Below are 17,691 nucleotides of genomic sequence, written 5' to 3' on the forward strand. Positions count from 1 at the left end.
GACATTGATCTCATTGTGACCAATGCAAAGGTGTGTTTTGTTCCTAGCTTCATTTAATTATATTTCTAGGTTCTCCTTTCTTTGAATAATTTAGCACCACTATAACTTTGGTCAGTGCATCTATTTCATGCTTAAATTTGGCGTGCATGTTTCTACTATAGGTGTACAATGGAGATGATTACAATGGAGCTAGGATTGTCAGTAGAGGATATGAGCTTCGGGATGCAGTAAGTTTCCAAGGATTTTGGTTTTCCATGATTTTTCCTCTCATTTTATCCCATCACCTGAAGCATCATTTGATGAATCCCTTTTCATAATATTTCACAGGTGCATGGAATGTTGTCACAGATGGATCCTGCGCTTGTCACATACTGTGACAAGATTGCTGCTCAAGGGGGTCCTGTACAAATACCAGATGATTTAGGGGGATCTATTTTCCCTTCAATCCCAGTTGTGCAGCTTGGAACAGTTACTGAAAATACCTAAGCGGCTTTTCGCGGAGCGCACTGAAAATTATGGCATTCCACTGCTTGAAAGGCTCTACACTCGTATAATGAAGGGAATCTTCGAAACCAAGGACAAAGGAGTCGAAGATGATGTCCCCAGATACTCAATTTTGAGGTTTTTGGTGAAATTTGCAGAGAACACTGCAAACTTCTGAACTCGATACCTTTTTCCCTTAAAACAGAGGATAAAAGAAAAATGAAATTTGAATACTTTTTTTCCCTTAAATATATTTATATGCAAACAAACTTATTTATAAAAAAAATATTTTTGCTCATAATCTTTTTAAGATTCGAAATTTGAAATAATATTGTGAAGAATATATTGACATGGTAATTGAGTTAAATTTTTAAAGGTTACTTCACCACAAATCAAGATTAGGTTCCAATAGCTTTGCCCACACTATGTAATTATGTGAGGATCTTGATTTCATTTCTTTCCCATAAATTTTAGAATATTCCAGGAGTAACTACTAATATTTATTTAATAAAAAGAGAGAGAGAGAGAGAGAGAGAGAGAGACATGAAAAGAAGAGAGAAACACAAGAGAAAAAAAAATAAAAAAAAAAAATATTTTTGAGTTTAGATATAAATATTTTTATAATTTTTTTATAAGTTTGGATATGATTTTCTCTTTTATTATCTAGTTTTATTTTTAAAGTGGATCCATAAAATAAGTATTGGTGATGATTGCTAAATTTCTTTAAAATTTTCCCTTGATGTTTATGTTCTCACTTCATCTCTCTTATATATGTAAGTGGGTTGCCTTTTGTAATTCTCTTTAAGACATCGTTTATTTTTACGATAAAAAAAATATGTTTTAAAAATTTTAAATTGTTTTTCTTTAAATTAGTTTTTTAAACGTTTCTAGATCATTTTGATATATTGATATTAAAAATAAATTTTAAAAAATAAAAAAATATATTTTTTTGAAGCATTTCTAAATGAAAAACACTTTGAAAAAAAACTGCTATTACAATACCAAACTGACTTCATTTTTTTGTGCTTTTCCCTTAGGATAATTATTAATGATCAAAATATAAAATGACAAGGTACTAAAGGGAAATATTTCTTTCAAAATTAGGATTGTTGTAAGTTATCAAGATTACAAATGAAAAATATATGTTCAAAATTAAAAAAAAAAAAATTGTAACTTGCAAAAGCCATGATTGGATTGAAATAATATTGGTTACTTAAATTAAGGTCTACTTTCTTTGACTCTATTTGACCTTTAACTTAAAATAATATTGGTTACTTAAAAGTTTTTATGAATATATTAGTCAAATCCAAACCTTAAATAATGTCTTTAAGTTCAATTGTTATGATTTTTATTTTATGAAACTTCTAAATACAAAATGGCTTAAATCTTGTCAAAGATTCAACATCTTTCACAAGAATTAATGTTGATCGAAATTCTCACTAGAACTTCTACCAAATATTTTATACAATCCAGGTGTGTATGCAAATATGCCTATAAAAGAAGAGGTCATAGAACAAAAGGGAAAGGAAAAACATAAGAGAAAATAAAGAGAAACAAATAGGAAGAAAAGAAGAAGAGAGAGAAAGAAAAAAAACTTAGGCTAAGGGGCAAGGGTCTTATTTAGAAAGCTTTTGAAGCTTTAACACTTGTCTAGGGAGATCTGGAAATAAGAAGAAAGGCAGACAACACCAAGAACTAATCCAGATTTAGATTTTTAAGCTAAAAAGGTGTATACATTCAAACTTTAAAGGTGGAGTCCATTAGGCTTGTTGGATCATTCTTTTGTGTTCAATACTAAGTCTTGAATGCCTTAATATGCTCTTGATTTCTTTTTTCCTGCCATTTTATTGCATGAAACCTTGGCTTAAGGGATGCTAAAGATGGCAGCAAAGAGGCAAGAACACTTTCTGTTAATGAAAAGATAGCCCCTTATTTTAGGTAGTTGGTCTGACCATTTAAAATGAAAGTGGTTAGATTTTGAAGCACATTCTACTAGAAATTGATTGTTGTTTTGAGTTGGTAGCTTTTAGGATTGAAAATCAATGCACTTTTTTTGAGTTTTTATATTGTTTTGTTGTTTTTTCTTTACCATAATCATGTTCCTTACCAATAATAGGGTTTATAGGGATAAAAAGGACACATATTAGAGGTCAAGATAGGCTTTTCTAGGTACATTTCACATCTATGTTTTTTGGGCAACCTGTTTCTAGGCTTAAAGTAGATTCATCCATTGAATCTTTCTTTGGTGCTAGTTTCAAGGCTTGATTGGCTTAGTTTCTGGTTCAGGTAGGTCTGTCCATCATCTTTGATAAGTAATCTAGTCGTTTCTCACATCAATAACAAGTTTTAATGGATTTAAATTTTAGAGTTTTGGTTTTAAACTGAAACCCCTTTGTAGCAAAATCATGCAATTTTATTGATCATTAAAAAAATGAACCTTTGATTCTTGATCTATAGAGGATTATGAACAGAAACATCCCCTCCTTTACTCGAAGTCTACTCTAGATTGAGAACCATGTTTTGTGAGAAGAAGAAGAACAGTCATCTGTTTTGTTTAATCTTTTCTATTTTATCCATTTTTTATTGAAAAAACTTTGAGTTTTTGTGTTTTTTCCACTTTTGATCTTTTTTGTTTTTGTTTTCTTTTCTTTGATTTGTTTCTAAGTTGATTCGGGCAGGTCAACCCTAATCAAGTTAGCCCGATTGTTTCAACCCGGTTGAGTCTACCTGAAGACCGAAATAATAGAAAAACAAAAACATATAATAATAATATAAAAAAATCAACTTTTGCTTTGGTTTTGTTTAGTTTTTTTCTCTTTTTTTTTGGTTTTTAGGATGTGTTTTTCTTTTAATTTCCTTTTAAACCTCTCTTTTTATTATTATTTTCAAGAAAACTACAAATAAAAATGTTTTTTATGTGTTGCATACTATCAAATCTCTAAAAAAAATATAACAAAAAATCATATTGTTTTAGTATTTCCATACGAAAACAAAAAAAAAAATGTGTTTTGGCATGCATTTTAGGATTTAATAATCAATTTATTAAATCCATGAGAATTTAATCAATATTTCAATAAATCACCCTTTTTTAAATTCATGAGAATTAATAGTTAAAAATCCTAGTATAGAAGGTTGGACCTACAAGTGAGGTTGATATTTAAAATGTTAGGAGCTAACCAAAAAATTCTTGGAGTTGTCCTAAATATTCACCAATTTTAATTGAGAGTATTTTTTAATGTAATATACAAATTATAAAGAACTTTTTTTTTTCTAAAAATTTATTTGAGCACACGAGTCCATAATAAATTCTTAAAACACTGGATTTATTCATATAAGTAAATCTTAAATCCTAAACCATAGATAAATCACCAATCAGAAAGTCATCAAAATATCTAAACCACATTAAACCACAAAGCAACTTGCCTCGAATAACTAGGGTGTGCTAGGGGTGCTAATATTTTTCTTAGTCACAACTAATTTCTTACATTTGAATCTTTGATAAGACCAGTATACTTGGATTGTGTAGGGATCCTAAACCAAACAACTAGATAATAATTTTAACAACCTTTAACACCACACGACGACGTATAACAAAATAACAATTGTCGCATGTGTGCAAAAGATCAGCTGTTTTGTGAAAGAAAAGACAAGATAAATCTTCCACCCCAAATATGGAAAATGAGAGAGGCATGTTTTCTGGATAGAGAAAAATGAATGGAAAATATTCTTTTTAGATGTTCTTAAGATAAATTTTTGTGATAGATCATTTCTTTTTTCTTTTTTTCAATTATAAAAAAATGGTCTTTAAACACTTTTTCTTTTTGTTCTTATAAAATCAGAGTAATTTGTTATTACTGAATACACCTTGAGTTTTGTTTTTTATATCAAATCATACTTTTCGATTTTTGTTTTATTATTTCTATATGAGCATAATATCCAAGAAAAAATAACAATTATATCTTCCTATCCTTTCCGATTCATGTAATGGATAAAAAACAGGATGATTTTTCTAATGCCCGAAAAAAAAAAGATTTAATTGTGACAAAGATATTGAGACAATTTTGAAGGGTATTTTTCTTGTTTTTTTGAGTCGCTGCATTTTCTATTTTTAAACTTGTCTCCTATTTTAGCAGCATGTTTATTTATTATATATATAGTTTTAATTGTTGACAATAAAATAAATAATTTTAAGACTTAATATCATAATTTTGAATCTCCGAAAAAATACTTGGTTTTTAATTAAATAAAATAATAGCTTGAATACCCTTTCTTCTTCTGCCTCTCTGAGTAGTTTGAAGTTGAAGATATTAAACAAACATCTTGGAAACTATGAAAAAATATTCAAGAATATTGTCAATCAGAAGGAGACTAATTTATACCAGCGATGCTTTTGCTGAAATTCAAACCCAATTCTTGATGTGTCTGCTTCAGAAAAGATCCCACCTAGTCCTCCCTGTAAAAGAATGCCACATTGGATTTGCCACATGCCATAATAATACCATGGAGCTTGACAGCTTGTGAGGTCAAATAAACTTATGGAAACTGTACTCTGGGAGAGAGAGAAAGAGAGAGGGGTAGAGAGAGAGACTACTTTCACTCTAATTTTTTTGCATTGACAAGAAAATCCCGACTTTACATCTGCTACCTGCAAGATTTCTTTTTTTGGGTTCGAATTTCATTTTTCTTTTATCCTCTGTTTTAAGGGAAAAAGGTATCGAGTTCAGAAGTTTGCAGTGTTCTCTGCAAATTTCACCAAAAACCTCAAAATTGAGAATCTGGGGCCATCATCTTCGACTCCTTTGTCCTTGGTTTCGAAGATTCCCTTCATTATACGAGTGTAGAGCCTTTCAAGCAGTGGAATGCCATAATTTTCAGTGCCCTCCACGAAAAGCCGCTTGATGTGATCCACGTGGCTTGTTACTTCGGCTTCTGACATTGTAACATCTTGGGATCCACTCCCTTCGGTATGAACAGAAGCTTCTCCTCCTGAAGTTTCATGTCGACTGTCATCGGCTGAAGAGGACTCGGGTCTGTCTGGATTCATATCATCTGCCCCGGCTTCCTCCGGCGGCTTTTCCTGTACTGAATCCTGATGCCGTGATTTATCTTCTGCTGTTGAAGCTGTTTTTCATGAAAAGTATAAAATGATCAGAGAGTTGTGTCCGAAGAGCGATCATATGGCAAATTAAAGAGTTCAGTCAAAGAATAACATTAAATATAACAAATCTAGGACAATTAGAAGCTAGAAACTTCAGATAAAGGGCACAAGCAGAAGAGAATGCTAGTTTGGAATACGGGCTGTGAGATACAATTCATTTATTGAATAGAAAAATTCAGATTTCTGGCTTCAGGATTTATTTGTCAATATTTACGAGAGGTTTTTCTAACAAGGAAAGGAAATTTGAAAACATGAACTACAAACAGGTCATGTCTATTACACAAGAAGTCGGTGGCTGAGATTAGTTTTACTTGCTACTGATCTATTACATCAGTGTCCGCACCAAAATTCAACATGTAAAATGTGTCTTGCAACTTGACATGTTTCAAGACATCATTCAGATAGGTGGGAAAAACAAACAGCAAAATCAGAAGGACAAAGAATATAGCATTACCATTGAACATACCAGCTTGAGTAGCATCAGCATTTTTCTTCTGCCTTTTCAAGGCCTCGTAGCTTTGATCAATGAGATCAATGTCTTGCAGGAATCCTGAGCATGTGATATATTGACCGGAGCATGTGATAATTTACCTCTTATATGGTTATCGCGGTATCATAAAAATATCATAGCATCAAGTTGGTATCAGAAAAATATTATAACATCAATGGATAGTCTATTTTTTAAAATTTTTATTTAAATAAAAATGATTTAAACAATCATTACGTTATTAAACTTTGTGGAGTGAATAATTCAATTTGCGAGTTTGGTAAGGTAACCTTGGTTGTCCCAGTTCATGGGTTTAGCCGAGTACCTCTGTTTTTTAATTGAACTCGATTATGTGATCGTATTTTTTTTTATCATATAATTAAAAAAAATATTTTTGATAAAAAAAAAACATGTTCTAAATTTTTAAAAAGTCCATGGGCCTGTTGACAGGTTTTGATGACTTTAGCTTTCCTTCTTCTTGTTTTTTTTTAAATTTTTTTTTAATTTCATCATTCGATAGTGGGTTAATTGAGAATTGAGTTTCATAATTTTTTTTTTCATTTTTCTTTCTATGAGATTATCATAGTTTTTTAAAAAAGAGTCTTGGTATTGGTTTGATGCTTGATTTTATATTTTTGTTATCATATAGTTAAATGAAAAATAGTTTACAAAAAACAAGTTATTAATTCTAATGGAGTCCATTAACTAATTACGGGTTTGATATGTTGACTCGGGTTACCCGATTTTCGGGTTTAACATATCTACCCATCAAACTTGATATGTTTTTTTGTTTTTGTTTTTGTTTTTGGTCCTTTAATTTTTCATTTTTTTTATTTCACTCTTCTTCAATATTGGATTGGTTAGGAAATGGAATTTATAGTTTTTTTTTCTATTTCTTTTTAGAGTTGTCATGATTTCAATACATCTTTTTTAGAGTTGGTGCTCGATTTTGTAAAAATATAATTTTTATCATAAAATGAAATAAAAGTAATTTACAAAAACAATAAAGTTATTAAACACATTGAAGTCCATGACCCAGATTACAGGATAACTGATGTCGATCCAATCTGTCATTGTCTCAATATAAAAAATTATCGTCTTAAAGTTTTTTTTAAAAGCTATATCATATTTTTACCGGTTATTCAAGTTGTATTTGGACCTATTAAATTAAATGATTTACTTTGAATCAGCTCCCGCATAGTTTAATTTGAAACTCAAGCTAGGTAAAGAGTCAAGTTAATAGATTTTAAGATTGAACTGCTTCATTGGATTTAATGATACTACCAATTTTATTTTTTTAAAATAAAATTACAAACATACCAAAGATACTAATATTTTTGTATCTTAATTTTAAAACCATTTTTGCCCATATTATTTATATTATCAAGAATTTCTTTATATATATGTGTGTGCGTGTGTGTGTGTTTGTTGTTATTTTATTTTCTTTTTTTCTTTTTTGAACTTAAGAATAAATCTAATAAAAAAACTTAAGGTTAATAAATTATGAATCGTTTAACATGTATAGAACATATATGTTTAAAATATTGTAATTAGTATATATCTTGTTGTCATCAATAATCATTTTTATATCTTAAAAATACATTAATAGTATTTAGTTGTTTCAAACATCTGTAAACATAACACAATTATTATTATTTTTTATTTGTAGAACAAGATAATTTTTTATTTTATTTTATTTTATTTTATGAAATCAAGAATATATAAATAAAAGGAAACATTAACAAAGAAACAGGGCTTTAGCTACTTAGATTGTAGCCAAAGCCAAAGACTAAGAACATCAAAAATAAAAGAAAAACTCAATCCTATTACTAGAACATCAACCACAAAATCCAAGTAGAATCAAAACTTAACAGACTAAGACGAGATGCATTCATGGTTTCTATATAGGTTAGTATTTATTTATCAAAATAAAACATTCAGATTTTTGATCTATCTTACAACAAAATAGAACAAATGCCATATGGCATCCTCCTCGATAGGTTGCTTTTCCTCGAACACCAAATTGTTCCTAGTACTCTAAAGAGTCCAAACAATGCTAAACAGAAAACCACCCCAAATGGATCTTTCAAACTTGTAGGGATTATCTTGCAGAAGGCCTCGCCATTAACATTGAAGGTCATCTAGGGCGTAAAGCATTACCCAGTTCAAGCCTCTCTAAGCTGCAATTTTATTTCAAAATTTCCAAACCACAGGCAATGTATGATAATATGGGAGATAGTTTTAGAATGTTGTTCACAAAAAAGGAAATAGTCATATTGATGACTCAAAAAATGTCTCCTGATGAGGAAAACTCCAATGCAGAGGCCTTCATTTAGAGCCAGCCATAATGTCATTTTTGTTTTTAGAGGACAAATTGATTTCCAAGTGTCTGTAGCACATGGTTTAGTTCTAGCAAACCTTGTCCTGTCAAAGAAAAGCATACAGGAGTTTACAATATACTCACCTTCCTTCCCCTATTCCCAAATTAGTTTATCTTTTTTCGTTAGATGAATTCCTACTATATTGAGATCAAACATTAGCCCATGAAGATTCAGATTCTCTCTAGCTCTAAGGGGTCTTATCCAATTCAAAAAGAGAGCCGAAACAGTGAGGGATAAGATTCAGCTAAACGAAACCAGTCATCCAAGTGTCTTTCCAAAATTTACATGGTTACCCTTTCTCGTTTGAAGTTTGCAGCTATCTCTCATCAGGGTGTTATCCTGATCCTGAGAGTTTATGGAGTAAGGTAGCCCATTGTTGAAGCTTGGTCTGCATTTTCCCCTAATAAAATCAGTCCAGCTAGTCGTGTCATTACAACCCAGTTTCCAAATCCAAGCTTTAGTTTTTGCCAAGACAGACCCGATACCGAGCTCTCCCCTGTCTTTTTCTTTCGCCACTATTTTCCAAGCGAACTTATGGATTTTTCTTTTGTCAATGCCCCCATCCTATATGAATCGAGACTACATTGCTGTAATCTTTTGAGCTACTGTCTTAAAACATGGACATGTAGTAAAGTGGGATGACAATGAGCACACTTTTGATTAAAACAGCTCTCCAAACCATAGACAACAGCCTGCCCTTCCAAGATCCAAGTCTCCCATGAATTTTGAAGAGCATAGGTTTGCATGTGAAAATCCTATTAGGACTAGAGCCAAGAGAAAGACCCAAGTAATTAATAGAAAGTGTGTCGGGTTTGCATCTGAAGACACTCGAGATCTTTGCTGTGAAGATCTCCTCCACATTTACACCCACCAGACTACTCTTCACGTTAAACTGGCATTAAAAATGGTAGAACAAGATAGTTGAGGTTATGTTTTATTTTAAAGACTTAAACTTTATATGATGGAAGGTCGATTCTCAGTTTTTATATTGATTTGTGTTTTTATACTAGATATTTTCATTAACATCAAGCAACAACATAATGCAAAACATCATGTACAACATAGCACATTTTTCAATGCCTATAATCTGAAATGAATTTTCAAAAAACTATATAATAAAAATCTCTTTCTTGTCAATTTAGGGAATTAAACACCTGTTTTGGAACTTTGCAGTCATCCCCACCCCATATAAAGATGAAGATATGCTTTGTGCCTCCCAGCTCCTCACCTGCTCAAAAGCAACAGGAGAAAATATTCGAGGACTCAATATTCTTCATTGCATTCTAGAAGTTCAAGATTCAAGATCTATGTGTTCACACGTTGTTTCTTTTTTTGAACTAATATAATAAATAAGGTTACAATGACACAATCACAAGATACACCAAATCCAAGAGATTGTCCATTGATCGATGCAATGGAAGATTTAGTATAACCTAACAAAAAAAAAAAAAAAATTCCACGAGGAGGAGATCTTGATTCTTGACTAGTGAAAGATATCCTCCATGTACAAGTCGTTTTTATGATTTATATCAATTTGGTTATTTGAACAAAAGAGAGAACACATAAGCACTTGCGACATTACTTTTGTTTACAACAATCTGATTTAATTAATTAAAGGTTATATTTATTTCTTCTTCCAATACTCATAGATGTTCCTCATCATATAAGTAAATTAGGTTTGAGATTTTTATTAAATTGTACATAATTTAAACGTCTAACTATGTAACCCAAGATCCATCTAGCTACCTCATATATATTACATATTAAAAAGGACAAAAAAAAATCTTATTTGCATGGAAACTAAAGACTCTGCCTTTGTTTCCATAAAATGAAATAAATTGAATAATAAATCATATAGACTTGAAAGATGTTGCTACCCAATTTTTGACCCATGTTTTTATAAATTTTCAGAAAAATCTAAAAATAGAAAAATACAACGAAAATTCAAAAAATGTGTTTTTTAATATATTTTCGTCATTTTTAGCATTTTCAGCGTCGTCTAAAAAGAATTTAAATTTTCAAAGGTTTTTTCGAACGCGTTCAACTTTTCACGCGTCATTTTTAAAATTTTTTATTTTTCTTATTAAGTCGACGTGGATATTTCTCGTTTTCAAAAAATACAAAAAAATAAGAAAAATCAAATTTACAAAAAGACAGAAGTTGAGGGACTAAGTTTGGAAACCTAGCAACATTTTTGCCTATAAATATTGGTCCCCTCAACACACTCAAAGGGGAGGACAATTTTGAAACATCAGAAAAATACAAAAAAAGAAAACCCTAACCCTAAACCCATCTTTTTTTCAAGGAGCGGTGCGCCCCCCTTCCCATTGAGCAAAAAAAAAACCAGAGAGAACCCGGCCGGCCCTCCCCTTTGATTTTCTTCTTCCCCTCAGCAGCCGGCAACAAACCCACAACCCCCTCTCTTTCAAAACCAAACCGGAGCAGCCACTCCATTCCCCTAAGCCACAGATCTTCCCTCTCTCACCTGAACACCCACCAGAACCACAACAGCCTGCCCTCGCCCACTTCCCCTCTCAACCGAACCGTTTCCCCCGTCTCCATCAACCAGCCTTCCAGAGGCAGCCGATTGACCGGCATCCATCACAGGCCGCTACGACCGACAGGAGTGAAGACCACTCAATAGCACGCCCACTGAGCATCGTCCACTCTATCAGCCAGCAGCGCCGTCCACACCTGGCCACAGATTCACCACCGCCCAACTTCCCGCCACCTGAAGTAAAGGAGAAGAAAAAGAAACACATAACAAACCAATCTGTAGAAAGAAGCGGATCCCAAATCAAGAAGAAGAAGAAACACATAACGGATCGATCTGTAGAAAGAAGCAGATCCGATACCAAGAAGAAGAGAAGGAGAAGCCAGATCTGACAAGAAGAAGAAAAAATTGAAGCAGATTTCAAAAACAAGGAAATAAAAACTAAAATCAACTGGTTGTTGCATTTTTATTGTTGCTGCAGGTCATCGCCGACGTAGGGAGACAAAGAAGAGGAAGAGGAAGAGGTTCCCGATCCACCGGTTTATGCCACCTTCATCGGTGGCGGTGCGTGAATCCACGTGCCACCATTGTTCCGACAACTCCAGAAGTTGGCATGACACTATTACGGGTTGTTTTAGGTCATTTTTGTAATTTTTAAATTGTTTAATGTAATATTTGTTTAGTTTCGAGTTTTTGTAATTTGTATTTTGTAAATATGGAAGCAAAAAAAGGAAAAAAGAAAAGAAAAGAAAAGAAACAAAAATATAGTGAAAGTGTATGTGTGTGTTTGTATTTGTTTTATTTTTTTATATTTTTTTTTATGATAAAATTGTAAGGATTAAAGAAGAATTTAATATTTTGATTGGCTCACGATCAATAATTATTAACTTATACGTAAGTTATATTTCTAATATCCGATGAAAAGACAATTATTAAAACTTCTTTAACACATCAAATTCACGAAGTAGCTTACCTCAAGTAGGGTGCGTTAGGGGTGCTAATACCTTCCCTAACCACAACCAGTCCCTTACCCGCAATCTTTGACAAGACCAGTACATCCGGTTTCCTAGTAACCCACAATTAATTATTAGGTGGCGACTCCAACGAACCAATTAAAGCAACCAACACAAAATGAGGAGAGACAAAAAAAATCGCCAGCCGATGCCGCGCGGATTTTGACGTGCGACAGAATGGTGACTCCACTGGGGAAGGTACTGTTTCTGACATTATTGGACTAAGCTTTGTGTATTTGATGTGTTTAAGTTTTTGTTTTTTTGTCTATTTTTTGTTATCGTATTTTCCATGCATTTTATAGGAATTGTTTCATGCATCACCTGTTTTTATTTTTGAAAGCACACACAAGCTTCTAGGCTAGGTGGGGAACTAGTGATCTGCCCTAAGACTATTGTTCAGGGTTCAGATGCGTGAAACACCCAACTCATATCTGAGTGCCTGCTTGGTAATGGTGGGTATACGTGCTTTAACTATTCCTTACAACACCCCCATACTGTCTTTACGAAGAACGTCACTGGGCAGATATGAGACCCTTTTGAGACCAAATAGAAAACCTACCCATGTTCACATAATGAATAGAACTTGTCCTTAGGTTATATGTGCTATTGTTATTTGCATAAGAGCAAACCCTTCTTGAAGCATCTTGAACTCAAGACTTGTGGGTGACACAATGGTCGTCACTCAGAAAATTTTCATTGTAGAGTTTGGGTAAAAATCACGATTCTTGTTCCATCATACAAGAGTAACGACCATATTGTCACCCTTCTAAGGACGAGCTCATCATATAGATTACATGTTCATATATTTTTCATGCATGCACCGAAATGAAAAGTAGGTCCCTTACGAGTCTACAACACCTGACTTTGAACGAAAAAACGAGGAAAATGAAGAGTGTGCTCATCGTAATGTCTATTTTTAAGAAGAGTTGGGGTTTCTAAAGACATGTGTAACTCGCCTCTAGCTTACTCGAGCAAATACTGAAAAATAACTCTAGGGAAGGTTCCTTCCAACTGACCGTTTATCTTTGTTCAAAACCCAACAACGACTCAGCCTGAAGAAAATGGGGGCAAACGTCGGTCAAGAGCCTCAACACAATCATGTATTTCTACAAAAGCTTTGGTGGGAAGGCTGACCGAAGGGGAATTGCAATACTAGTGCATAATAGAGCCTATTCTTATTTTGCAAAAAAAAAAAAATGCCTCTGTTTGATCATGCCTGCAGAACTTCCTGATTTTGTTTCAACCTGTTCCAGTTTTTGTTGATAACTTGGCTCAAAATTCCATAACACTTTCCTTGTCAAATGAGCCTTTCTTGTTAATAAGATCATGTGTTTATAACATACCTTTATTTTTGTTGTTGTTTCATGCAAATAACACATTGAGCATAACCTTTAAGCATGAAACCATCACACCAAGAATCTCTGGCTGTGTTTCCCTTTCTTCCAAAACTATGCATGATCGCACATGTTCACAAGGATTTTTTGGAAATTCAAAGTTTAGTACAAAAACAGAAATCATGTTGATGTTTGTCCAAAACAAACGAGTTTTGGAAATTCAGGTGATTCCTTAGAAAGGTAACCATGCACCTAGAAAACCTAAAAAAACAAAAACAAAAACAAAAAGAACCCATGAAGTGACTCTAAAAGCTGAGTTTTATTTGAATGAATAATGAAAAATCACATTGTATACTCGCATGAAAGCAAGGCTTACCGATCCTAAATGCATGAGTTTGAAATGAAGAAAGGCCATCTTTGATCATCTTTTCACGAGGCTAAAATATATCATTTGCAATCCCCTTTTGATCACATTGTATACTCGAATGAAAGCAAGGCTTACCGATCCTAAATGCATGAGTTTGAAATGAAGAAAGGCCATCTTTGATAATCTTTTCACGAGGCTAAAATATATCATTTGCAGTCCCCTTTTGAGCTTAATGCTTTTCTTGAGATAAATAACCTTGGCTAGGATCACACCCCACACTGGGGCAAGTGCGATGACATAGAGAAAACCTCAATGATCAAAAATGCCCAAGCAATACTAGGGGGCATAAAAGAAAATTCTCAATCATCAAAGGTGCCCAAACAAAGCTAGGGGGCATGAAGAAAAATCCAAAAGATCCAAAAGTTTTGAGCATAAAAAAAAGAAAAAACAATATGATGATGCTCAAAACCATATGAAGAAAACAAAAGCAAAGAGAAAGAGCCCAAGCCCATCACTAGCGGGCACGATAGATAATTTTTGAAAGACATTCAAATGGAAAAAGGTCAAGAAACAAGCACAAGTGATCCTTAGTCTTAAATCCCTTAAACACTTTTTGAGCTTGTAATATCCTTTTTCTTCATAACCAATAGCCCAAGCCTACTTTATATGCCTAATCAAGCCCTTTCTGATCAAAGGCAAGCAATCTGAATCGGTAGGCAGTGCTTTCTCAATGCGAACCAAATCAATTATTCATGCAAATTAAAACAAATGCTTTGAAAATCGGTTCTTTGTAACCCTCAAATTGAAATTTAAACCTTTTTTGACCAACTAAGCGTCACTTCACATTGTTCGCCAAAAGCAAAACAAAAAAGTTTTCATCACTTTTGATAACCTCTCCATAGGAATTGTCGCACCCCAAAAAAAAAAAATCAGTCGGCGCGCGGCATCGGCTGGCGATTTTGCGTAAGGTTTGAATTTGGTTCGTTGGAGTCGCCACCTAGTAATTGATTTCGGGCTACTAGGAAACCGGATATACTGGTCTTGTCAGAGATTCGCGGGTAAGGGACTGGTTGTGGTTAGAGAAGGTATTAACACCCCTAACGCACCCTACCTGAGGTAAGCTGCTTCGTGGTTTTGACGTGTTAAAGAAGTTTTAATAATTGTCTTTTCATCGGAAATTAGAAATATCACTTACGTATAAGTTAATAATTCTTAACCGTGATCCAATCAAAATATTAAATTCTTCTTTAATATCTGCAATTTTATCATTAAAAAAATTAAATATATATATAAAAAAAATAAAACAAATACAACACACACACATTCACTTTCACTATTTTTATTTCTTTTCTTTTCTTTTCTTTTTTCTTTTCTTTTACATCCATATTTACAAAATACAAATTACAAAAACTAAAAACTAAACAAATATTATATTAAACCATTTGGAAATTACAAAAATGACCCAAAACAAATTCAGGAACAATTCTGGGCTGCCTGCACAGTAGCGGCGCGTGGACCCCACGCACCGCCGTGAACTGGCGGCGCGTGAGCCGAAAATCAGGCAGCGTGAGGGGGCTGTAATGCTTCCTCCTCTCTTCGGTCTCTTCACCTGCAAATCCAAAAAAAAACACACAGCAAGGGCAGTCGATTTTAAGTCTTAGTTTTTCAAATCTGTTTTTTGTTCTTTCTTTCTCCGCCGTCTTCGATCTGCTCCTCTTTTCTCTTCTTCTTCGTTGCAGATCAGTCCGTGGGTTTCTTCTTCTCCTCTGCTTCAGGATGGCAGATCGGATGTGTGGGTGTGTCTCGGTCAACGGCTGCGCAGTTGCTGGCTGAAGAAGCGCCGCTGGTCTGTGGCTGTTGCAGTGTTCCAGCCGGTCTTGAGTTGGCTGCTGTGGGGAAAGAGACGGAGGGAGTGAAGGCCGCTGGGTCTCTAGTGAGCGCCGCTGCTATTGGAAGCCGAATGGAGGGGGACCGTGAGAGGGTCCTGAAAAAACAGAGGGAGAGAGGAGGGCGGTGGCTGCTGTCCTGATCGCCGCTGGGGAGCCGAATGGAGGAGATCGGGAAGTGGGGAGGCGATCTGAAGTGGGGTGCTCGTTTAGGTGCTGGAAAATGTGTTCTGGGCGATGGGTGTTTGGCAGGGCTGTGTTGATGAATGGAGAGGAAGCTCTGGTGAGGAACCGATTGTGAGAGGGAGATAATGAAATGGGGAGGCTGAAGGTCGGTTCAAGGGACGCCGGTCTGCTTGGGGAGTGGCTGAAGGAAGAAGGAACCGAATCAGGCAGGCCGGTTCATGAGCTGTAGGGGGGCGGTGCTGGTTGAGAAATGGGGAGAAGATTGAATCAGAAGCTGCTGGGGGGAAAGGAGGGGAGAACCGGCTGTGGTGGCTGGAAAAAAGTGAAAAATCTAGGGGAACAGCGTGGGTAGAAGCTGAGGGAAGGGCTGTTTGGCTTTGGTTTGTGGCCGGCGGCTGTAGCAAAAAAAAAAAAATTAAAACCAAGGGGGGAAGGGGGGCTCCGGCGGCTCCCTTTGGTTAGAGAGGGATTTTAGGGTTTTTTGTGGTTTAGGGTTTTTTGTTGAATTTTCTGGTGTTTCCAAAATTAGCCCCCCCTTTGTTTGAGTTAAAGACCAGTATTTATAGCAAAATGTTGCTAGGTTTTCAACTTGGTCCCTCAACTTCTTTCTTTTTGTAAATTTTGATTTTTCTTATTTTTTTGTATTTTTTGAAAACGAGTAATATAAACATCGACTCACATGCGGAAAATCAATGATTTTAAAAATGACGCGTGAAACGTCGAACGCGTTTGAAATCTTTTAACAATTTAAATTCTTTTTTAGACGACGTTGAAAATGCTAAAAATGACGAAAAATATATATAAAAACATATTTTTTGATTTTCTTTGCTTTTCTCAATTTTTTTGGATTTTTTTGAAAATATATCAAACATGGGTCAAAAAATTGGGTAGCAACAGATGCCCTACCCTCTTTACAATGCTTACGAAGCACAAAAACTCCTCAAAATTTTGCATAGTAAGCTTTGTAAAGAAAACAAAAGGAAAATGATTTCATTATCTTGGGCGACCTGCCCACACACTCACACTGATCTGTTTTGGTCTATTTTCACAGGGGCGACCTACCCACACGTACTCACTCAAGTCTATTTTGGACACGGGCGACCTGCCCACACATAACTCACTCAAGTCTTTTTCACAGGGCGACCGACCCACACTCTCCCAATAGTCTATTTTCACGGGCGACCTGCCCACACATGGGTTTACCTGAGATCCCATCTGGCGAACCTCATTCAACTGGAACGAAAATATGTGTAACTCGGTCAACCTGAAATCCCATCTGGCGATTCCCTTTAACCAAAGCTACATGAGATCCCATCTGGCACCTCATTCTGGTCTCATTGTACGGGTGACTAACCCTAGAAAAATGCTGGTCTCATTGTACGGGTGACGAACCCTAGTGCTGCTGGTCTCATTGTACGGGTGACGAACCCTAGTGCTGGTCTCATTGTACGGGTGACGAACCCTAGAAAAAAGCTGGTCTCATTGTACGGTGACGAACCCTATTGTTGGTCTCATTGTACGGGTGACGAACCCTATGTTGGTCTCATTGTACGGGGACGAACCCTAGAAAAATGCTGGTCCTCATTGTACGGGTGGACTAACCCTGTGTTGGGTCTCATTGTACGGGTGACGAACCCTATGTTGGTCTCATTGTACGGGTGACGAACCCTATGTTGGTCTCATTGTACGGGTGACGAACCCTAGAAAAATGCTGGTCTCATTGTACGGGTGACTAACCCTGGAAAAATGCTGGTCTCATTGTATGGGTGACCGACCCAAATGGAAAAAATATGATGAAGTGCGGCCTCATTGTCATGGGTGACCTACCCGAAAATGGAAAAAATATGAGTGGGGTCTCATTGTAATGGGTGACCTACCCAGATGGAAAAAAATATGATGAAC

General features: G+C 34.9%; 1 protein-coding gene and 1 long non-coding RNA gene across 2 annotated transcripts in view; one reads left to right on the forward strand and one right to left on the reverse strand.

The window, feature by feature from the left end:
* LOC118061159 (uncharacterized) lies at window positions 1-467 on the forward strand. The gene is made up of 3 exons (XR_004689545.2): window positions 1-30; window positions 162-227; window positions 328-467. It is a non-coding gene; the product is annotated as an uncharacterized lncRNA (long non-coding RNA).
* A 4,595-nt stretch (window positions 468-5,062) lies between these two features.
* The window catches only part of LOC118061158 (ATPase family AAA domain-containing protein At1g05910), a 76,550-nt gene continuing 63,921 nt past the window's right edge, over window positions 5,063-17,691 (reverse strand). Inside the window, exon 2 of the mRNA XM_073405516.1 lies at window positions 5,063-5,604. Within this exon, the coding sequence (XP_073261617.1) occupies window positions 5,204-5,527 (324 nt within the window). The 5' untranslated portion in view covers window positions 5,528-5,604 and the 3' untranslated portion in view covers window positions 5,063-5,203. The remainder of the gene's footprint in view (window positions 5,605-17,691) is intronic.

This window comes from Populus alba, chromosome 17 (genome assembly GCF_005239225.2).
Source record: "Populus alba chromosome 17, ASM523922v2, whole genome shotgun sequence".
In the NCBI taxonomy this organism is placed as follows: domain Eukaryota; kingdom Viridiplantae; phylum Streptophyta; class Magnoliopsida; order Malpighiales; family Salicaceae; genus Populus; species Populus alba.